The sequence below is a fragment of the Parasteatoda tepidariorum genome, chromosome 11 (genome assembly GCF_982258835.1).
Source record: "Parasteatoda tepidariorum strain Cologne lab strain chromosome 11, Ptep-v5.0, whole genome shotgun sequence".
NCBI lineage: Eukaryota > Metazoa > Arthropoda > Arachnida > Araneae > Theridiidae > Parasteatoda > Parasteatoda tepidariorum.
The window spans coordinates 3,800,495-3,825,384 of NC_141765.1; the positions used below are offsets into that span (position 1 = coordinate 3,800,495).

General features: G+C 28.2%; 1 protein-coding gene across 2 annotated transcripts in view; it reads right to left on the reverse strand.

Moving 5' to 3' along the window:
* The window catches only part of LOC107446622 (transient receptor potential-gamma protein-like), a 341,741-nt gene that overhangs the window by 28,374 nt on the left and 288,477 nt on the right, over positions 1–24,890 (reverse strand). For both annotated transcript variants that reach the window (XM_016061317.4, XM_071187238.2), the window contains 3 exons: positions 18,234–18,373; positions 13,458–13,573; positions 2,939–3,193 (listed from right to left, as the gene is read on the reverse strand). In XM_016061317.4, coding sequence (XP_015916803.1) covers positions 2,939–3,193; positions 13,458–13,573; positions 18,234–18,373 — 511 coding nt within the window. The remainder of the gene's footprint in view (positions 1–2,938; positions 3,194–13,457; positions 13,574–18,233; positions 18,374–24,890) is intronic.

Sequence of the window (24,890 nt, forward strand, 5' to 3'; positions counted from 1 at the left end):
CCGCGTAAAGGTTTTTCTAAAGTACCTTAACAGCATGAAAATTTTAATATAATATGCAATTACATGTAGAAATATGCAATTAAATTATTTGGCTCATTTCAAGAGAAATCGATAAAAATTTACGCCATGACATAGATTTTCATAAAATTTCTTTGTAGAAAAGTTCTTGATGAGAAAGTGCTAAAATAATTTTTTTCAGAATTTTTTGACCAAGACTACAATTTCGGGGCAATTTGAAATATGATGCAGTTTAAAAAAATGGCGCAACTACAGATGATAGCTCAAAATTAAAAAGTTATTTTTAGCCAAAATAATTCAATATTTTTTCAGTATAATTCAATATTTCTGTCCTTGATTTTTTCTCAAAATTTTAAGCGTCATATTTTTTAATATAGAAAATCAAAAGTGTGATTTCGTCATTTTGTATTTTGGCCATGAAAAAATTGTTTTTTGGCCAAAATACTTGATATATTTGATTTTATAGCACAAAAATATAATTTCTTAATCTAAAATTTCTTTCGCATAATGTTAAATCTTATATTATTCAATATAAAAAATAAATTAATTGGATGATTTCAGTTTTTTATCCTTAAAATAAAGAAATTACTTTTTAGCTAAAACACTTCGATTTCATTACAGTACAAATATATGCATTCTTGACCTTAATTTTTTTCTGTCATAATGTCATCTTTCTTAATGTATTAAGAAAAGTGTTTTTTTGTGTCATTAAAAATAAAAATTTGCTGCATGCTGAAATAATTCAAGATTTTCTTATGGTAAAAAGTTTCCTAAGTTCAATTTTTTTACATAATGTGAAATGTTGCAATTTTCATCTTAAAAAAACTCCAAAATACTGTTCTTTTGTTTTTGTTCATTAAAAATCTGAAAAGTGAATTTTAACCCAAATATTTCAAGATTTTTTAAGGTGAAATAACAAAGTTTCAGGATCTTAATCGAAACAGAGAAAATTTCTGTATTTTTTTTCTTATACTGAAAAATACAACATTTAACATTACGAAAAAAGAATTTAAAAGAACTTTACCAGGAAACTTTTCTTTATGGCTGAAAATCACTTTCTATTTTTTTAAAATCATACACAAACGAAAAAACATACACAATTTTTTTTATATTAAAAGTATGATATTTGACATTATGCAGATAAAAATTTGTGAGGATAAGAAATTTGTGATCTACCAGTAAAAAAAATCTTGAAATTTGCATAGAAAAAATTCAAAAATTATCTTGCTAAAATTTTCTCAATTATTATATGGATATATTCATCATTTTGATAGTTTTATTGCATATTTTTGACCATTTTAATTCTAAGACATGAAAATTACGAAAATTGGAGCATAAATATAAAAGACATACATATTTTTAACATAAGAGCGTCTATCTGTAGTTACGCTATTTTGTTAAGATAAATTTCAAAATGGTCCCCTAATCGTAGTTTTGGTCAAAAATATTATTGTATTCCTTTTTAGCCAGTAATACTTCACAAAATACTTTCATGAAAATCTGGTCAAATCAGAACAAATGGTAAACTTCATAATTGGAAGGAAAATTATGTAACACAAATTAGAGATTATAAGTTATCAAAATTTGACTAAGGCATAAAATATTTTACCATGTGTTTTCTGTAAATGATGTTTGAAATCCTGACCAATTAACACGAAGATTTGTTCCTTGCACAGAAATAGGCAATTAAAATTATTTTTTTTTTTGTTTTATTTAAAAAGAAGAAAAAAGTAGGAATGAGAAGGACAAATGGTAAACTTAACAAATGACAAGCAAAACTGGCTAACTCAAAAATTGTTGGAATATATTTTCGTATTCTATTGACCAGTATTAAAGGGAGGGTGCAGATGGCAAAAAAAGCGTACTGAAAGGGAATTTTTCAATAAAGACGGAGTTTAAAAGCTGAAATTGTGCAGTTAGCAAAGACAGATGATCATTTCAGTACAGGGTGGTTATCCTGTTATTATTAACCTAATGTCTGATCGTTAGTATGAATTTCGATAAAACTTGGTATATATGTTATATGGACTAGCAAAAGGAAATTTGCTATAAAAATAGTTAAAATTTCAAACAGTAGAAGAGGTTTTTTGTATACGAGAAAAGAAGGTATTACAATTTGGAGTTGTTTAATGTTATTTAAAATGCCAGTAGAATCTACGGTAAAAGTATTCTGGTTTATGCAAGAAGGAATTTAACAAGATGATAACTGAATTTAAGGTTACTGGGGTGGCTTATAAGTGCTTCAAATAGGAGGAAAGTTTTTTTAAAAAGGAAACTAAATTGAAATCAACATGTAACAATAATCAATAATCAACTTTCAGTAAGATGTCAATATTGCTGTTATCAAAAGTCTTTGTGCTACGGTTAAACATATAATAACGCGTTTTGAACATGTGTTCAAAAATGGAATGCACATTCATTAAATCAACTTTCTGTCCCCAATGTGTGATTTTTACACTTATATATTAATACTTCCAGTTTCAATTAGTGTAGATTTCTTTTTATTGTGATTCATTTAAAGTATATAATAAGTTTCATTATATTTCATCAGTTATAATGGTGTTGGTCTAAATGGTTTAACCACTTTATATGAGAAGCACTATCATTTTGTCTCTGATAATAGTGCTTATCATATGTAATACTGAAACTGCATTACATGTGTTTCATACATTTTGCTTTATTTTAATACAGCACTAAGATTCACTTAATTCTTTGTTAACTTATATAAGCACAAGCAAACTAATAGAAAAGGTTGCTTATATTTTTGTGAATTAGAAATTTTTTACAGCTTCAATAGCATAGTTTGTGCAAATATAACATGTTTCTGTTAAAAAATATATTAGAGTTGAAAGAAATAAAAATAGCGTTAAATAAAATTGCATTAATTAAAATAGCGTTAGCAATACATAAATGTACATACTTGGAAAACCTTCTCCACGTTAAACATGCAGAATGGTCTGGTTTACTATCCTGGCCATTTTTTCCCGAATAACATACTTGTCTTTCCATATCAGCATAGTACCATAGGAGTTGATTCATACCACAAGCAAACGCAAACAGTACAAGGGTGTAGACAAAGAAAAACTTTATAATATCAATTACCATTCGACCAAGGCATATTTGGAGAGGTCCTAAATAAGGATTCACCGAAAAAATATACACCAGTTTCAACGAACTGAAAAGAAAAGAAATAAGTTAGTATAACAAAATACAAAGATGCATAAAATAGAAATATATATATATATATATATATATATATATATATATATATATATATATATATATATATATATATATATATATATATATATATATATATATATATATATATATATATATATATATATATATATATATATATATATATATATATATATATATATATATATATATATATATATATATATATATATTTATATATATATATATATATATATATATATATATATATATATACAGAAGAGCCATTACATTAGGACTACCCTCCATCTATAACAATGAGTTCGCCCAGGTTTTCATGGTTTCTCACCCAGGAACAATGTTTTCATGGGGCACATTAGGACCCATAATCCCCATAGTACAATCCCCGACGTCTGTAAGCTACTTGAACATAGTTCACTCATTCATGGCAACAGTTTTTCCTGCGGGGAATGGTGTTTACCAACAGGATAATGCCCCATGTCATAAGGGTGGAAATCGTCGTGGATTGGTTCGAGGAGCATTCCAGTGACTTTCAAGTCATGCCTTGGCCCCCAAATTCACTTGACCTTAATCCAATAGAGCATTTGTGGTCCTACTTGGAAAACCAAATTCGTTCAGCCACGCTACCCCCATTGTGAGGAAATTGCAAGATCAGTTGGTGAGCGCTTGGTACCAGATACCTCAGACTAACTATCAGCACCTTGTGGAATCAATGCCACAGCGGGTGCTAGCAGTTTTGAGGGCTAAAGGTGGTCCTACATGTTATTAGCAGGGTGGTTATAATGCAATGTCTCTTCGGAATATATATATATATATATATATATATATATATATATATATATTATAGAGATATATATATATATCCAGAAAAATCGCTAGACCTATTTTTGAACTAGTTATCAGAAATAGTAATTCCCTTTTTGCATGCGACTTAGAAGTTCACCGGGGCTTGTTTGCAAGATTTTCCCTAGTTTCTGAGAGTGAACACTTCGATTTTGGATTATTCGTTTTTTTTGCTCTCCATACAATGATTACTTAACAAAAACTTTTTATTTTTATATATTAGACGCAGTATGAGATTCTATATAAAATCGTAATTATCAGATGATAGTATACAGCTTTATTTTTTATATGAGAGTGAAAACGGTTTGCATTTGTTTATATTCGTGTAACAATTATTTAAATTAGGCGAAATATAATGTTAATTCGACGATTGCATAAATTAGACAATATATTATATAAATATAGAATATTTGTTATATCAGGTATTATATTATTATATTGTAATAATTAGATCAACTTATTAGACCCATTTTAGTTTTTTAATAATTACATGCTTTGCACGAGTTTATATGCAATACTTTGATATTTAAACATCCATGTAATGGGATTTTATTCAGGAGATTTTTTTATATACTTCCTATTTGTATTTACTTTTAACGTATTGCATTACAATGTTAACCAACTGATACACGAACGTAAACAAGTGCAAACTGGTTACAGCAGCGTAAAAATAATAAAGCTGTAAAGTATCACCTGATAATTTAAGATTTTACATAGTGCGTCTACTAATTTGGCCAGGGACTGTATATACTTTGGATCTATCTAATTCTTCCTAAATTATTGTTTTATTAAAAATTATGAACAGGTTTTTTTAGTCAACATAAACACGCCTTGGATTCGAGTACATTTTTAATCTCTTAAGTATTATTCTTGAATCTAAATATTATCACACCATTCTTCCGAATGTTTAGATATTTAATATTATTTTAACGGCCTAAACTAGCTCTACATCAATTTTGTAAAGATTAAATTGCAATATCAATAGCAAAGTTGAGATGACTTCTTCAATGTAATATATATTGTTGGCTCTTATTTATTGTCATTAGTACTTTCAGCTGAGAAGGGAAAAATGTAGGTTTTATTGTGTTTCTTTCATGTCTATTTATTTAATATCAGTGTAACTTTTTTTGAATTCATTTTTTTCAAAATCACCCTCCTACAATAGCAAACAAGGGATATCAGTCACTTCCCCATACCAGTCACATACATCTTTCAATATTGTTCTCAAAAACAAAAACAAAATCAGCCTCCTACAATAGCAAACAAGGGATATCAGTCACTTCCCCATACTAGTCACATACATCTTTCAATATTGTTCTCAAAAACAAAAACAAAACCAGCCTCTTACGATTGCAAACAAGGGATATCAGTCACTTCCCCATACTAGTCACATACATCTTTCAATATTGTTCTCAAAAACAAAAACAAAATCAGCCTCCTACAATTGCAAACAAGGGATATCAGTCACTTCCCCATACTAGTCACATACATCTTTCAATATTGTTCCCAAAAACAAAAACAAAATCAGCCTCCTACAATAGCAAACAAGGAATATCAGTCACTTCCCCATACTAGTCACATACATCTTTCAATATTGTTCTCAAAAACAAGAACAAAATCAGCCTCATACAATAGCAAACAAGGGACATCAGTCACTTCCCCATACTAGTTACATACATCTTTCAATATTGTTCTCTATATATTACCCGTAAACTGTCTAAACGAATGGAATCAATAGCCAACTGATTTATTTCGATTATAAAAACGTGTGGTGAAGCTTGCTAGTAAAAAAAAAGTTTTTCGTTTCTTAAACCACTGTTTCATACCTTCTGACTCTTATAGGTGCTGTGCGTAATCACGTGTATTTACTTTATAACCGGCATTGAACAGTTGACCTAATTCTCAGTTTACAACTATCAGTGTTGAAATCTTTAGCCTTGTAATTTTGAACCCAATTTAGAACTCCGTGGAGGACTTGTTGATGGAACTAAACCACATTTGCGTTACATGGAGAGGAAAACCACAAAACCTCATACAGTTTGCCCAATGGCAAGGGCATTCTAACCCATTCTCTACCACTTAGTTCTACCCCTGAGGATACTTTAAGTCAGCACAGTGGTAGGTGCGAGCTAGGAGGTTTCTACTCGTGCTTCTATTTACAAAGCTTTATTGAATTTATTTTTGAAACTGTAACATTCTGTTGGAACCGAGGAAAGCTATTTCTCCTCTCTTTTTATCGGTTTCTACTCGTGCTTCTATTTACAAAGCTTTATTGATTTTATTTTTGAAACTGTAACATTCTGTTGGAACCGAGGAAAGCTATTTCTCCTTTCTTTTTATCGGTTTCTACTCGCGCTTCTATTTACAAAGCTTTATTGAATTTATTTTTGAAACTGTAACATTCTGTTGGAACCGAGGAAAGCTATTTCTCCTCTCTTTTTATCGGTTTCTACTCGTGCTTCTATTTACAAAGCTTTATTGAATTTATTTTTGAAACTGTAACATTCTGTTGGAACCGAGGAAAGTTATTTCTCCTCTCTTTTTATCGGTTTCTACTCGTGCTTCTACTTACAAAGCTTTATTGAATTTATTTTTGAAACTGTAACATTCTGTTGGAACCGAGGAAAGCTATTTCTCCTCTCTTTTTATCGGTTTCTACTCGTACTTCTATTTACAAAGCTTTATTGAATTTATTTTTGAAACTGTAACATTCTGTTGGAACCGAGGAAAGCTATTTCTCCTCTCTTTTTATCGGTTTCTACTCGTGCTTCTATTTACAAAGCTTTATTGAATTTATTTTTGAAACTGTAACATTCTGTTGGAACCGAGGAAAGCTATTTCTCCTCTCTTTTTATCGGTTTCTACTCGCGCTTCTATTTACAAAGCTCTATCAAATGTATTTCTGAAATTATAACATTCTGTTGGAACCGAGGAAAGCTATTTCTCCTCTCTTTTTATCGGTTTCTACTCGCGCTTCTATTTACAAAGCTCTATCAAATGTATTTCTGAAATTATAAAATTTTGTTCGAACTAAAGAAGGTTTCTTTTCCTCTCTTTTTTTTCGGTTTTCACTTGCGCTTCTATTTACAAAGCTTTATCAACGCCTTCATAACAAGTTTAATAAGGCTACACAGCATATAATAAACAACGGAACGCATTTAACTACTATGTAGAATTTTTTTAGTATGGTTATAGATATGTTTGTTCCTTTAAAATTAGGTTTAACTTATATTCTAATTTCTATTTTCATTATTTATTTTTTTAAAATTAAGATTGCTCTAATTACGCTTTCCTTGAAATTTATTTTTAATGCTATTCTATTTTAACTGTGTTTTAACATTTTTAAATCTGAAAATGCGCAATAATTTTTTTCGTAAACAGAAAATATAGGTAAAATAAAATTATAGGTAGGGAAGTTGAGGGCTAGAGTGGACAATTTATAAATTTGAAGAAAAAGTCTCATTAATCATTATATTGAACATATCTAGTACTTATTTTTCATTAAAGCTTGAGTTAATATTATTATTTTGAATCAGATCAAAAATAATTTGAAAATACACTTTTTTGATTATTTTTTAAAGGTGTTAAGTCATAGGTCTATCTACACTATTGCAGACACGTCTCATGCCTAGTGTGGAAAAATCATAAAATTTGTTTTTTAATCAATGTTGCTTATAAATTTTTTTAAAAACTTATGTTAAAGCTTAAGAAATGTGTACATTTCTCGGTGTTTTGTAAAAACACTCTTTAGTGATACAAAAGTTTTTTCATTTATTAAATAAATATGATTAAAAAATATCGCTAATTAATACAAATTTTTTTTTCCGTCATTTCCACCTAGCGAACCGTCTTCCTTGATACAGATATCCAATCAGTACTATTTCATGATTTTTTTCATGAGAAATTTCATTGAAAAATGAAAGTGTTGTCCTTCAAAAATTTCAAAATTTTGTAACTGAAACCGTATTATCTAGATAACTATTTCTGAGAGCACAATTTATAATACATTTATACAAACTTTTAGTCCATTCTTGAGAACAATATTCAGCTCACGACATGTTCACATATTAGCAAAGTTATTTTGTAATCTCAATATTTATCACATTAAAACAACTTTTCTCTTTTCAATAATCGATCATCAAAATTTTTACTTTATTGACATTTTAATTGAAATATTGGCGTCTATTGGTGTCACGTTCTTCTAATTCCTTAACTAAGTCCGAAAGTTTAGATGCTTTCTCATGTAAAATGATTGCCTTCTTCTACTATATCCCATTATAGATACCATCACGTAATAGTCAGCTGTTGTGACTGCCCCAATATCATCTTCAGATGGCAATTCTTTTTTCTTATTATAGCCTATTAGATGGCACAAAGAAAATGTTGTTATCATTTAACAATGAATGAATGCATGCTATAGATAGCTATTTCTTTCCTTTTTTTTAGATAAGGACGTTTGGCTGAAAAGATTTACTAATTATTGGAGAGTACATAGCTTTTTTCATATTTAATTCATTCAACGTTAATTCAATTTTATTAGTCGTCCAAGGTTGACAACTCTTACAACTTATTATTTGGCTTAATATTTTCGTTAGTGAAATCTGCTTAAATAATTCATATTAAGCTCTAGGAATAATAAAAACAATTTTTTACAATTAATTTTATTGAAAAGGGAACGGTTGAAAATTGGCGTTATTATGAAGTTCTTACTTGGAACTACAGCATCGCAAACCACGCGAAATATTAGTTGTGAATTTTTGCTCTAGTGTTAGTTGGCATAATTGTTTGTTGAACAAGGATGAATCAACAAAACACACTCCAAAGCGTAATATTTAAAAAAAAAAAAAAAAAAAAAAAAAAAAAAAAAAAAAACAGATCGTGTTTAGTGCTTTTTTGCAGTGCGACTTATTACGATTTTTTGAAACCTAGATCATCAGTCCCAATGTTGTGGTGTTTCTAATGCCAGTCCTGCTAGCCTGCTTGGTGAAACCAAGCGAGTTTAAGGCAGTGGGTGCGTTTTTGCTTTTCAGTGGTACCATCCATGGCCAAGAATACGACTTTAGCCACACACACATCACAACCCGTTTATAGGGCGGACCCATTCATCCATCCATTTATTCATCCACAGATCGAAATTTTGACCTGAACCAGAGAACGATCATATCTCCAGTTCAGTACTTCCTGAGGTATGATTTGTTATGTGAACATGGAGGACTTTGTGACCAGATAGCATTTGCTACACTGGGAGTCTTTGGTTAGCGGGGATCGAACTCACGCCCTCTTGGACATAGGCTCAACCCCCTACCTACCAGGCTATCACGGCCTTTCAGTCACAATAGCAGCTAATGAGGCAAAATGATACAAAAATAGCCAAGATTGGTCAACAGATATTATTTTTTCTGCCACTAATTACACGAAAGATTACGGCATAGGAATTGAAGATCCAGCTTTCACTGACTATCAAATCTTTCTAATTTTGAACAAGTTTTAAAAGAATTAATTCTGAACATGAACTGGCCTTCTAGAATCTCATCACTTGTTTGAAAGGCGAAAATTTGTGGAGAAAATATGGGTGCGTACTTTGATGACAGCTAACAACCATCTTTCCCTTTTCATTTAATATAGATCCATATAATAATGTCTTTCATTATTATTAGATACATTTTTCAAATTTTAAGCAATAAAAATTTGAATAAATATGAAAATTTTGTACCTTTGTTTATTCTACATGAACCAAATTCTATAAGTATTCTTTGGAAAGATATTAAATAACATGCACCAAAAAACTAAAACTTTTTAAAATAGTTTAGTGTCTTAAATATTATTTTAAACGTCTTTATTTTAAAACATGACTTTTAATTAATGCCGCTCTTGCTTTTCGGAAGGAAATAACCAATTACTTGATATTCTTATTGTTTAAAAAAGCACATTTTCTTAGTCACTTTTTGTTACCAGAATAATCTATCTTGTTTCAATTTTATAGGTAATTTAATGTAATTTTTATATATTAAGATTTCATAAAACCATGTAGAAATATGTATCAATAATTTCTGAGGAACCACAAAGCTTTACAAAGGAAATCGGTGCAAAATCGAGCTCGTCAAAGGATCACTTAAGTGTGAGATTAAGGTAACTTCCCTGGCTTATTAATTTCGTTCCCCTGGCGTATTTTCCTGGCGTATTTATTTCGCTGGCGTATTAATTTCGTATTACCCTGGCGTATTAATTTCGTATTACCCTGGCGTATTAATTTCGTATTACCAAAAATAGAGAAATGCGTTTCTTTTATTTTATTTCAGCAAAATAATAACAATGAATATTTGTTTTTACCCACAGTAATCGCGTAATTTTTGAGCGGCGCTCGTGATTTCGGAATTGTTCTTAGCAATATTTCGAGTCCCGCGAACTCAGAAGTTTTGACGAAGTTGCGTCCCAATTCATACATTTACTTATAAAAATTTCAGTGTATTGAGACTTATTACACGTAACCGTAAATTCTCAGAAAATATACATATTTAATTGTAAAATTATAATTCCTCGAAATTGCACGTAAACTTTTATTATTTTGATATTTATTTTTAAAAAATTCATATTGATATTTTACTACATTCTAAAAAAATATTCCATATCCAAATGTTAACATTTGATTTTTATTCATGAATGCACTTAACAAAATTTAAAATTTGGAAGGAAAAAAATGGGGGAGGTGCAAGTTTCTTGTAATCCTGAATATGTATATATATGTGTATGACACTAATTTTTTTAAAATATTAAATTAGCTTTAATTTATATTTCAAGGTAGGAACTAATTATGTGGGGGTAAAAAAAACACTGGATGGAATTGTTTTGTCGTATGACCTTTTATATTGGATCAATTGGTATATTAATTTAACTTCTGAATAAATTGTACCTTTTATAAAAAAATTTTTAATATTAATTTTGTTTGTCCAACGGAATAAACAGTTTTTAAGTAATGTAATAAATAGAAATTTATTGTATTGGTGTATATAACAGGATCAGCCTCCAGACGGCACCACTATGATAAAGTTTAAATTCAATCACAATAATGATATTTAGTAGAAATTTTAGTTATCCTTTTAAGAGGGGATTTTTTGGGTGAATTGTGTGTATTTAAGTTTATTAATATTTAATGAGTATTGTATTATCACTTCTATAGTGTATTAGTAGGTTTGTGATTGTTTTATCTCATGGATCTTTTTTTTGTTGTTCTGACGTCCACTGGTTGCGTGGCGGCTAGTGAGGGAGTAAACAGGTCAATCTAGATTCTTTCGCCTTGCTGAGAGGAGAATAAAAGGGACGTGAAGAGTGGCTGAGAGACGGAGCGTGCCCGCAGGAAGGTTGGTCCGAGACAGCACCGCTGAGAGGATGAATCGTGGTCTTGAGGAAAGCTAAGCTGGAATCTCTGGGTTGATGTGCTATGTTCGAGACTGTTTGCCAAACCCGAGTGTACCCATATTGAAAGTCCGATGCCCCTCTTGTGCCAGCTGCCTTAATAGTAGAAAGCCTAAAGAAATTGGAGTAGTGGGAGTGAAACTAGGAGTTTGCTTTGTCCACGAGTCTAGCTGCAATTCCGGTGGGCGTTCCAGGAAGGTGGTCCGTAAATTCAATTTTTATTTATAACTTTAATTTCGATTTGGATACCATTTTAGAAGAAGAATTTACCCTAAATTTTAAACTGTTTCTACTGTGTTTTTAGATACATATTTTAGGGAAAGCCATTGATATTTAAGGTTAATTACAGGGGATAGAGGTATAATAATCTAAATTTTAAGTGATTTTAGTAGATTTAGAATGAGATTGCATTTTATTTCTTCATTGTCTTTTTTTGATTTGGATTAATGGAATGTTATGCCTTAGAATTTTAAAATTGCATTATATTGAAAAGGTTAATCTTGAGTAGAAAAATTTGGAACTTGAAATAGTGTATAATTTGGAGATGTTTTATGCCCATGTTAGCATTTGGAAATGATTGGAGTTATGTTTGTTGAAAATTTAGAGTTGTAATAAAATTAGTTTTAAATGTTAAATGTTTCCTGTAATTCCTTGGTTATTTGTCTATTGTTGAACCTGGGTAACTGTTACCAAAGTTAAATTTAGCGATTACAGCGTAACCAAAGTTTGAAGGGTGACAGTACAGTAAGTATGGACTGGGCCTTGGTTTATAAACAGCCACCTCCGATGAATGCTGGTAATACGTGTAGACTTTACTGTTACGAAGAATGTATGATTGAAGGATAAAGTCAATGAACGGCTATCTATCCATGTATGCAGACTCTGACTTATAAACAGTCGCCCTATGAGAGAAGGAAAACGAATAAAAGAGCTTATTCGTAATTTAAGTTTGTAAGTTGTACTCTACAATTTTATTTACTAATTTTACTATTTAAATATATTTTTAATAGTTTTTGTCAATTTATTCTCCTATTATGGGTTTTTTTGCCTAAATTTTTCAATTATTATAATTATTATAGTGTTTATCTCATAGATAATAGCACTAAAATATAATTTACTTCATATTTTTTTACCATACATATTTTTCCCCCAATTATTTTCTACCATATAAGCTAAAAGCACATTTTTATATTTTTTCCTCGTAGCGAATTTTGTTACCGTTTGATTAATACATCTAACTTTTAGGCATTTTTATTTTTTTACTCCATATCGGTAAGTTTTTTCTTGCTTTGCTTCTTTTATCTTAAACTCGATTTCAATTGCATTTTTTTCTAATATTTTATTAACAAAGACGAATGATAAAGAATGATTTTTGTCTTATTATAATTATACTTTGTTTTGAAATGTCGCTATTCACTATCGTAAATGAATGCGTCCTGATGGGAACCTTCGCGTTATATATATATATATATATATATATATATATATATATATATATATATATATATATATATATATATATATATATATATATATATATATATATATATATATATATATATATATATATAATAAATACATTTCAATTAAGTAAAGTGCAGTCTTGTATTTTTGTGTCCGATTTCGTAATTTAATTAAAAGTTAACTTATTTCAATAATAATGTTAATTATTTAGTATACCTGAGATTAAGTCTGTGAAAATCCGATTAGTAGAACAAAAGTTATTCAGTACTATCTATTTTTTGACATATATTTAAAAGGAATAAATAAATTTTTTCCTCTATAGTTTCAGCGAATATAAAAGGTCGTTGCGGGAAATTATACGTTACGAGGAAAACGATGTATCATCTTCTTTCGTTTATTTACTATCATGTATTGTATATTAAAGCCCTTGCAATCCGTAAAAATACTATCAAAAAAGTAAATCGATTCTATTCCAAATGTATCTTAGAAACATTTCTTGAATATAAGAAGAGGCTTACCTGAAAATATTAGCTGTTGCGAAAAGTCCCTCTGCGATGAGGATGGGATCCCATGCGTCCCACTTTTCACGGGGCAGATAAGCAGTTCCCGTATCTCCTGCTATCTCTTTTTGCACCTGCACAACAAAATATTCTATTTATTCAAAGTTTAGCATAGATTTAAAATGAAGAGATATGTTCTATAAAAGAGATTTTCATAAAAAAATTGTTCAATAAGAGCGTGATTTGATCGATATATTAGTATATATAGAGCCTTATTAAAATGAAATTTGCTTTCATTAAAGTGGTTGATTTTTTAAGCCGTTAAATCAATAAATAGAAATAAAGACGATTTCAAGAAACTTTACAAATACACTAAAAGCCACATATCATTCGCAACATTAATATTTTATTTTAACTGATTTAATTTACATTTGAGAGTTTGATCAAATATTCACAGAAGGGATTTAAAATATTACCGTATTCTTGTTTGGTTCGCAGAATTTGAAATTAAATATTTAACATTCTTTGAAAAGTTTTTGAGTATTACATGGAATGTAATCCGCTCGAATTTATTATTGAGTACCCCTTCTACAGCTTCCTATTTACCCTTCTCTGTACTTTAGTAGCATTACAACCTGTAACTTGATTTCTTTTATTCGTGAATGGCAAACTGGAATTTTTTATTTATATGTTTCCGCATCTTTTAAAACCTGAGAAGTAAAACGATAGATTTTTTTTTTACCATTTGTGTAACACGTGCCGGTTTTGATTATAGCAAACAATAATAAACAATGATTATACCAAACAATGATAGTAAGGAAGATTTTTAACCTGTTTTGATATTGCAATGATTATATTTTTGCAAATGTGATTTTAAAAATTGCTAATTTTATAGTTCAGTGTTTTTATTAGTGGATGTAACTGCGTTTGTAATTCGATTATTAATGCTAATAAAGACAAATTTAATACAGTAGAAGTCCATTATAACGATAATTCACTATAGCCGGTGGAATTGTCGCTATAACGAGCCTTTATGCGTTAATACACATAGTTAAATGCTGAAAAAGCAATAAAAACGTCTGACACTAAACATTAACAAGCATTAAAATTCTAACAAGTTAATAACAACCAAATCGCGACAATTTTTTCTTTAAGACGCGAGGAACGAAAAAAAGGAGTGCATTAGTTCTTGAAATCATCGATATCACTAAATTTGTAGTTAATAGTATTTTAATAATTTGTTTTAATTTTTTTTTAAAAGAGGAGATTCCTGAAAATAGCGGAATTTTTCATTTGTAAAGAGGTAGAAAATTTGACCGTTCACACGCTTTCATTATAAACATAAAAATATTAAATTGTAAGAAGGAAATAAAGAGAAATTATGTAGCTTTTCACTTTTCTGTATTGATACCAAAGATAAATAAATGTCTTCCATTATCCTCTCATCATATAATATTTCTCACTAAAACAAAAAATTGAGATTCTCTATAAATAAATGACGCTGTAGCGAAATTCTGGCAATTTTTAACTCGTTTCAAATGCACAGTTTTTCGATTTTTAATATTAGCATTTTGGCATTGAATTGGAAACCTACAGTTAATAACAGACTTCTCGAAATAAGTAATTATATCGAATTCTTAGAGTGTACGTATAATGCGGTGAATAGGAATACTTAAATAATTTATGATGTATTGATTAGATTTTTACGTACTAACATGCAATGTTAAGGATTTAATAGATAAAAAATAAAAATTAATTATTCATTTTAATTAAAGAAATGGGACACAAAAACGTATTTTTTTTTCTTTTTTATTAAGCATACCTTTTTTTTAAAAAAAAAAGAATTCATATTCTAGAGCATCAAAATCTGTTGAGTGCGAGCTCTTGAAAATTTAAAAATGTGACTGTTGGGAAATTTTATTGCTCACAACTTATAAATTTTTGATTCGCTGAAATTATTTAAAAGAAATAAAGAAAGACGCAAAAAGTTAAATTAACATTAATGTGAGTGAACTTTCTACTGCTTTCTTGGCTAAATGATTAGAACTATATTTTCCAGACTCCCTTTTATTCTAAGGTTAAGAATCCGTCGGAAAAAAAGGCATGTTTATTAAGAGAAATTATGCTCTCACTTGCTTAAAATATAAATTAATTTATTTTTATAACTAGATTTTTCAATGATTAAGATTGCATGTTTGTACGTGATAGTTTGGTAACTGGAACAAAAGTTTTAAAGAAATTCCATTTTAGCGTTTTTTAGTATTCATAAATTTCGGAAAAAGTCTTTATTAGTTGATTATAAATATGAAAATTAATAATATTTTATTTTTCGAGTGTTATTAACGTTGTGTGTAGCGTAACGTTTTTTGACGTTCAGTTCTATAAAAAAGAGAAAATTTTGTAAAAATTAATTCTCACTGAGAAGGTAGGAAAAATAATAGCATTAAATACATACATTTGGTAGAATACAATATAAATTTATATTTGTTTCAGTAAAGTATTTAAATATTATTTAATATGTATTGTAAATAGTTATATGATAAATATATTAGTATATATAGCGAATTTGTAAAGAAGAAACTCAACAATGTCATACTTTTGTTTACTTTACTTTTTCATATTCTTATCAATGCTACTCTTATATTTACAGTCCTGAAGTCAAAAGTTTTTAATGTTATGTACGTCTATTAATGTTACGTAAAACCAATAAAATGATTAAAAAAGCTTTAAAACATTACTATGTCTATAATCTCTTAAGTAATAAGTCTATAACCTCTTCTATGACATAAGAAAATCGTCAGTAAGTAGTTAAGCCTATTAACGCAGTAGGGCACTGTACACATTTAATCAGAAAAGGATTCAATTTTGCCGTGCTTTGAAACCATGAGGTGTATTATTATTATTTATTATTATTTTTATCTGTTTTTTTTTTTGCCGTGCAGCGTATTTTCATCGAAGCATCGAAGCTGACATAATTTACTTCTCATTGGTTTCAATACATTTATGATTTGTAATCGTTTCCATTTTTTTGTTTCCTGTTCGAAGGATATAGCTCTTTGTTTTAAGTCCGAAATATTATTTCGTTCATATTAACGATAGCAATGAAATTTTCCAGGAATATTAATCCCTTTGGAACAGGCAGAATGAGAAAAAAGCACTTGACCAGACCCGTATGCTCATAGTGTATGCGTACTAAAGAGTGCCTATGCGTACTAATACTAAAGTATTGTATTGAGATCACGTGAGATCTTGGACCACTGGAGTCAGAAATGCTTGTTTTATATATACTGTTGCGTCTTGAAAAGAGAATCACGCAATCACATATATGTGATCACGTTCTCAAAGGGGTTAAACAGTAATAACAAAATATTTTGATTTAAAATATTCTTTTTTAAAGAAAAATAGTTCATTAACTGCAAAAATGTTCACATAATTCAAGATTTTCTATACTTGGAAATGTAAACTCATTGGCCGCCATCTTTAACTACAGTTTAATAACAGTTTAAAAAGTGAGTTATTACTAAAAGTTTAATAACTATAAGACTAATATGCATAAGAGAAATATTTCAAGAACGGAAAACATTATTATATGGATATCTTAGTGATATATTCAGATGATTTTTTTTTTTAATTTTTAATCACATAAAATATATTTATTTATAAATATATTTATAAATATATTATTTATAAATATATTTATATATATCGGGTTTTACTTATTAACTGTTTTTAATGTACATTTTTAGAAATCTCATTAAGCATAACTAGCTTAAATTATATTGCAGTGAGTGCTTAGTTTTGTACTTTTTAGAATAATAGGATTATCCCACAATTTAAAAAAAATGTAAAATTTATGATATGACTAGAATGATATAAAAGAACCACGTGAAAATCAATGAGGATATTATAACTATTAGATAGTTTGAGTAATAATTAATTTATTGTTTTTACTACCTATTTAGCATATTTAATGTCTCGAGCCATTAAGATTAGAATTAAGGTGAAAAATGTAACCATTCATTCAAAAGTTCTATTTAAATGTCAATTTTGAACCAAGTATAAGAGCCAGTAGGAATATCAGCTTTATACTTGGAATTCTATAGTAAGTAAATGTTTAATAAAATGAGTTAACATAAGTAGTTAATGTAAACAATTTTCTTAAAAGAAGCTTTACAAACTTCCGGTTCCCTCCCATTGTATTATGTCTACCTTTAATATTCTAGTATTTCAATTTAACACCAATTTTAACCATCAAAAGATTTTTCTCTAATTTATACATTTTAAAAGGTTTTAAATTAGTTTAAGATCACGACATAATAAAGCCTTGTAAGAGTGTCTTATTAGGATATATCTGTGTTAAATATCGACGTTTCTTATTTTTTAGGTAGCATGCTTGTGGAGTTATCCAAGTTCTTTTGTAGTCGTCCAATTAGTTTGTAGGCCCATTTAAATTAAATTGAATTTATTATTAACACTATAAGTATCATAATAATGGATGGCGTGTTTTATCATGACAAGACCATAAAAATAAATCAGAATTAGTAACCCGAAGACTTAGGAAGAACTTTAAACCCTAGTTCCAACTGTGCTTATCTTTTTATACGGCTCTTCATAGATTTGCGCTTTTTTTTCGCACGCTAATTAGCTATCTAAACACAAAGTTCACCCTTTCTTCGCTCGGATAAAATTTAATCTGTTTATCGAAGTCTGTTTGTGTGTTCTCCACAAACCTACGGATTGTCAAAAGAATCAATTCTCTAACAATATATATTCAATTTGAAAAATTGTATGTACCTGAAAATATGCAATGATTCTTAAAGCTACCGTGGCGACATAAAGTGAGTTTGTGATGAAATCGATGATATTCCACATATCATTAATGTACTGCAATGGACCACTATCCCACAACTGTTTAATTTCACTCCATATGAGACCTGAAAAAGAAGTGTAATGCATTTCTAACAAAATATAATTCAAGCCTGTTTACATAATTATCAAGCGTTAGAAAGAAACTAAATTTTTAAAAATATATATAATCTGATAAATTTAATATAATAATAAACTGGTTATCTGAAGAAATTCTAGGGAGCCAAATTCACATGCTTTTTTAAAAATATTGCTCAATAAATCTGAGTTAACGTATCAAATACTTTTTTCTTCTATTTTAGAATATAATTTCGTTTTACAAGTAAGAAAGAATTTAGAAATATGGGAATTTGGGAAGAATGAACCATTTTATCTATTTTTATACATTTATAAAGAGGATTGTTAAATTTTTTAAAAAAAAAACTGCTTAATATTGCATAAAAAAATAGATTGTAGCAAGATATTAAGCAGAATCAAATGTTGTTTCTGTCTATCATCCATTTACGAGAAAAAGCAAAGAGAAATAATCAACACGAAAGTAGTTATTTGTTGTTGTAAGTCATTAACGTGCACAGATAAAAATATTCTTTGTGTAAAATGCTCTCTTTTGTTTATTTTTAAATGTTTAAAAAATAGTATTAAAGAATATTTGAGCCGAAAGAGGAAATCAAGAAGAGATATCGCATGAAAGAAAACTTCATAAATATTAAAAAGATTAAGAAGCATTCAATAAAGCGAATATATTAGAACAGGTAATTCGGTGTATTAATGCAAACTAAATCGCCTAACTGACCAGTAAGTCAGATTTGTTATTTTTTATGAGAAAAAAAAATTTCATATTTTAGAAGCAACTAACATTTCTTTAGACATTTTAATTAGGTACTGTTTCTCAGAGTTTAAACTAACTTTTAATTCTCGTGGGTAAATCCTCCTTCATAGTGGGTCAAACTACCTTGATGAAGGCAAGTTTGACCCAATTTATACACTCTTGAAATATTATTGATATAAAGCATAGTTTATAATTTAATTAAAAGATAATATTGAAAACAGATGACAAGCAGTATAAACTATCAAATGCTGATAACTCATGAATTTTACTATGCTTACAAAATATTAGAAAAATAGTTCCGTATAAAGCGTTCAAACCTCCTATACTTCTCTTAATTGCCTAAAAAGAAAAGGTGAACGGTTTATAAGGGTTGAAAAGCAAGTTTTTAAATTAATTTGATTTGTATTTTTTAAATAAATTTTTTTCTAATCTACATAAACTATAGAATATTTGAAAAACAGTTTTTGAAAATAAGGAAGTAAAATTAATACGAAATTACAAAAACTATTAAAGATATTTTAATGGAGAACAATTACGCAATATGATTAGTGGCATGACAAAAAACAAAGTAGTTTCGGTAAAACATTTTCAACGCTTTTCGCTTTGCAATATATTTCAACAATAGAAAAGTAAACACATCTTAACTTACAATAATCATTAAAAATACTTTAGCTGAATACAATTGCATATCTAAAATTAGTGATCAAATAATAAATAATAACTTCAAACATCAAAGAGGATTTTTGGGAGATTTCCCTTATGCTTCACGTTTTGCTGTATATTTCATAAAATAGATAAGGGAAATATTACAAACTTTAAACTGTTAAACATAAATTAGTTGAGTATAAATACATAACGAGAAATAGTTATTTTGAATGTCAAAAAGAATCTAGGCAAATTTACTTTTCTTTTTGCTGTATAGTTCACCATAGTAAAGTCAACTTAATAAAGTTAACTTAATAAAGTAGATAAGGCCATTAGAAATCCACGAGCCATTAGAAATACATTAGTTGAATACAGCTATATAATTATAAATAGGGATCTAAATATAAATATTGATTTTAAGCGCGAAAAATGGAATTCTTTTAACACTTTTCCCTTTTCTATATATTTTTAATATAGATAAGTAAAACTAAAAAAAAAAAAAAATTAACAAAACTATTGAAGGTGCATTAGTTGAAGACTATTTATAATTATGAATAGTAATTTAACAAGCATATTTCTTTTAAACGTCAAAAACAGTCAGCAAATTTTTTTGTTCACTGTATTCATGAATCTTTGTTTATTATCATTCTTTTATTTCATAAATATTGATATAATATTATTTTTGTAATATGCTTACATAATTTATGTTTAGAATGTCTTAAGAAATAGATTATAAATAATTTAAAATTACAAAAAATCTTATAGATAACCGCAATCTTCAATTGAAACGTTTTTTTTTCTTATTTTTTCAAGAAGAAAAAAAAAGAAGCAAAATGACAGCAATACAACTATTAAATCATTTTAATACTTTACGTGTAAATGATTGCATCTCAGAATGCTTTTAAATTATAAAAACTGGGTTATTAATGTTTTTAGCAAATAGAAAAAATTGCGAACAAAATTATTGATTCTCTAGAAACCTCTACCCGTGATATTTTGGACTTTAGGGTAAAATTTTGAATTTTGCTTCCTTCATGTTTTTTGCACTTTACAAGATTTAGATGATATTATATTATTAGGAAGGATAATTTCTTTATAAAATAGGTATAATAATCGGTCAGTTTATTAGAGTAGGAAAAACAGGCCTTGATAATTAAAAATTATTATTGATTTAAAACATTAATTGACCTAATTATTAATTAAAAACCCCATGCGCTGAAGCGTGACAAGAGAAAAAAAAAATTCGAAACCTGCACTTAAAAGATTTCGTTTGATGCAATTTTTCAAATTTTTTTATCCAAAATTTATACAGGGAACTTATGCAAACCAGAAATAAGTAAACTCGATCCTAAATTGATAAGAGAAACAAGCAGAATGAAGAAAGAAAGAGAGAAAGCAAATTTCAGCCTGCACTGACATTCTAAAATTCTTCCCTCGGATAGAATCCATAAAATTAAAAAGCAAACTGCATATGACTGGCTTCCGAAATTCTAAAGCAAATATAAAAAAATATATTAAAATCTGAATGTAACAAAAAAAAAAAACAAAAAAAAACAATTGCATTACAAAAATCATCTGAATGTTCTGTGTCACTTGATATAATTCCGGTGCTATTAGAAACAATGTGAAGGCCTAATAAAATAATGATGTATGATTAACGAATGAACTATATTCCAACCATGTAAAAATACTGTTTTCAGACTTGCTATTACTTCAGATGTCATTTTATCTGAAAAATATTATTTTAAATTTAGTTTTTATTTATTAGTTTGACAAATTAATATTAAATTTCAGCTATCAAACAAAATCATCAATTAATTTTCCGAAGTTCACATTTTTCAAACGTTATAAAAAATAATAAAATTCCGTATGTTTTCAATATTTAAAAAAAATTTCCTTATATGATTTAAAGCATCAGTTTTTCCTGAATTTTCCATCGTCGGAAAATTAATCAATTTTAATAAATAAAGTCCTATAAAATTTGGGTAACATTTCAAATAAATTTTATATTCTTTTCAAAATTAATCAAATTTAGTAAATAAATACCCTAATAAGAGAGTTACGATTAATTAACCGGTGTTATTAACCCTCATTATTAACGCAACCCTCAACCATTATATGACCACATTAGCTCTTTGGAATCATTAGCTTAAGCTCTTTTTCAGTTCATTTAAGAAAGGCAAATCAAAAGTGGATATTAAAACATGTAATAAATAAATTTTTAGAAAGTATATGCGAAAATGTTCTATCGTTTATAACTTCGATAAAAATAGGTCTTTGAAAATTTATTATTGTCACTATTTTCTATCTTATTAAATGACAAAATTTTTCTAAGCATTTTTATTATTCTTATACTTAGAGTAAAGCGGAGACACTTAAACTGAAAAAGTGTTGTTTAACTTGGATTAATGATATTGGAGAATGATATGATAGTTTTAGTTTCTGCAATATTTTTTTTATTTTTTTTATTAAAAATATATATTTAGATAAAAATTTTCTTATAATGTTTTAGTCAATCGATGTGTCTTTCAATACCATGTGTTCAATTGGCCTAAGTGAGCAGATAACTTGTTTTACAAGAGTTTTTAGTTTTGTTTTAACAGGATGGTCTGTTATCAATACCCTTAATCTGAAAGATGCTTCCCACAGCAGCCCGTTGAGAGCCAGGGAGATCAAAGATTTGTCAAACGGCTTGACAGTTCCAATATGATCAGAAGTGTACAAAAGTCCACAAGAAATGCATAAAAACAAATCATAAGTGAAATTTGAAACAAAATCTTGAGAATATAATACAAAAATACAAAAACTCATAGTAAACTGGTCAAACAGCAATTTCATGAAACTAACTCAATGTAAAAGAAACATTTGAAATAAAAGAAAACAACGCCCTCTTTTAAAATGCGCAGTAGGGAAAAAAAAAAGAATAGGAAAGGTAAAGATTGCGTAACAGATTAATATAATGCTTAACTGGGGCTGCTCAGTCAAGACTTTAATTTCGCCATGTTAAGAGAAATAAAGAATATCATTAACTCTCAAATTTCTCAAAAAACTATTCGCAGCTTCCTGAAAACATTCAACGTTATTGTAAATTTTTTTAAATCTAAGCAATTGAGAAAAAACTAAATTTTTAAAAATTTTATTGCACAAATTAGTATTAAAGTTACAAATTTTTTTTTTTTTTAAATTTAAAAGCCTTTCGTTTATCAAAAAACACCAATCTTAATTATTTTATCAACAATATCAATTTTAAAATCTAAATATTCAACATTTAAGCAATTCTCATTAGTTTTTTTCAAAACCAAATGTTTGGGATAAGTACTAAAAATAAAATCATAACTATCATAATAAAACAAAATCAAATCATCAGTATATCTAAAAGCTCTAAAATCATTACTCAAGAAATTTGGCTTCAAAAAAATGTAAAAAAGTATTAGCAAAAGCACCAGAAAAGGAATTACCTCGTGGAATTCCAATAATTTGTTTATAGAAATCCAGACCATTATAAAGTACATTCTCAAAAAAATTAAACCTACATAAATCCAACCAATAAGATTTATCAATTTTCTCATTAAATAAATATTTATCAAAAATGCCGCTACAAATTTCAATAATCTGTGCATGTGGAATACTGGTGTACAAATTTTCAAAATCAAAAGTACTAATACTAGAAGTTACATTATTTGATATAATCCAAAACAGCAACGTTATTTTCTATAACAATATTTTTCTCTTTTTTAATTTTAAGTAAAATAATTTTAAGAAAATTAAAAACCTTTTTATTAATATCAGAAATGTAACAATTAGTGCCACACGCAATTAACCTAAATTTGACAGGACATTTATGAAATTTAACAATAGGAAATAAATATTAGATTGTTTTCTTTTATTTCAAATGCTTCTTTTACATTGAGTTAGTTTCATGAAATTGCTGTTAGACCAGTTTGCTGTGAGTTTTTGTATTTTTGTATTATATTCTCAAGATTTTGTTTCAAATTTCTCTTCTGATTTGATTTTATGTATTTCTTGTATTCCTTCCTGGACTTTTGCAAAACCTTCGGGGTACTGAGGGAGCAAATTTTGACATTTGTCTGGCTCTCTCAATAGAAAAAGTTTTGTTCTGTGCCCTATGGAACTGATTCCTCTGAAGACGTTGGCTTCGGTGACCATATTTTTAATTCTATTGTTTTCATTTTTCTTTATTGCTTCAATTATTCTTTCTTTTGAAAATACTGCTGCTTTGCGCGTTTTTACAAAGAAAGTTCTGTTATTATAGAATTAAATATTTTGTATTCTTTTACTTTGCCACATCATAAAGTAACACATAAGATAAACTGTGCCAAATGTACAAAATAAATAAAATAATTCATAGTATACAAAGATTTTTTAATCTACTTTTTAAAATCGAAAAAAAATATTTACCTATATTTTACTAATGATTTTTAAAAGAATTATTTTGTCTTTCACATCGTAAAATAATTTTTATTCTATCTCATAGTAAGTGGTTTCTTCGCTATAAGTATTTTGTTAAGTATTGTTAAGAATTTTGTCTTATCTCATATTACAATTTTTAGTATTTCCACTTATCTACAGCGTGCAAAATAAAAATCGAAACACCTTAATAATTTTGGACATATTTTGTTGGATTTGAATGTGGATGGATGCAATCTTTATGATTCTGAGGATTAACTTAATTAATTCGATATGATAACATTTTAAGTTACAAAATCATATTCAAAAACGTGTTGTTATTGTTTCCAATGCTACTTGCTAATACCGGTAAGTCTGCTTGGAGAAATCAAGTGAATTTAAGGCTGATTTCTTGTTTTTCAGTGGGGAATCTATGGACGATTTCAGCCACACACACGTCAAAGCCGGCTTATAGGACTGACCCATTCCTCCACAGATCGTAATTTTGACCTGAACCAAAGAACGATCAGTCTCCAATTCAAGAGCCCGAGAAGCATGATTTATTATGGGAACGTGGATGACTTCGTGACCCGACAGATTTCACGTGCACCAGTCACCAGTCAAGTGAAAAACGTACTTCATCTGAATAAACATTCCTTTTTTTATTTGACGAATTGAAATTTTTGACCTTCAAAATATGGAGG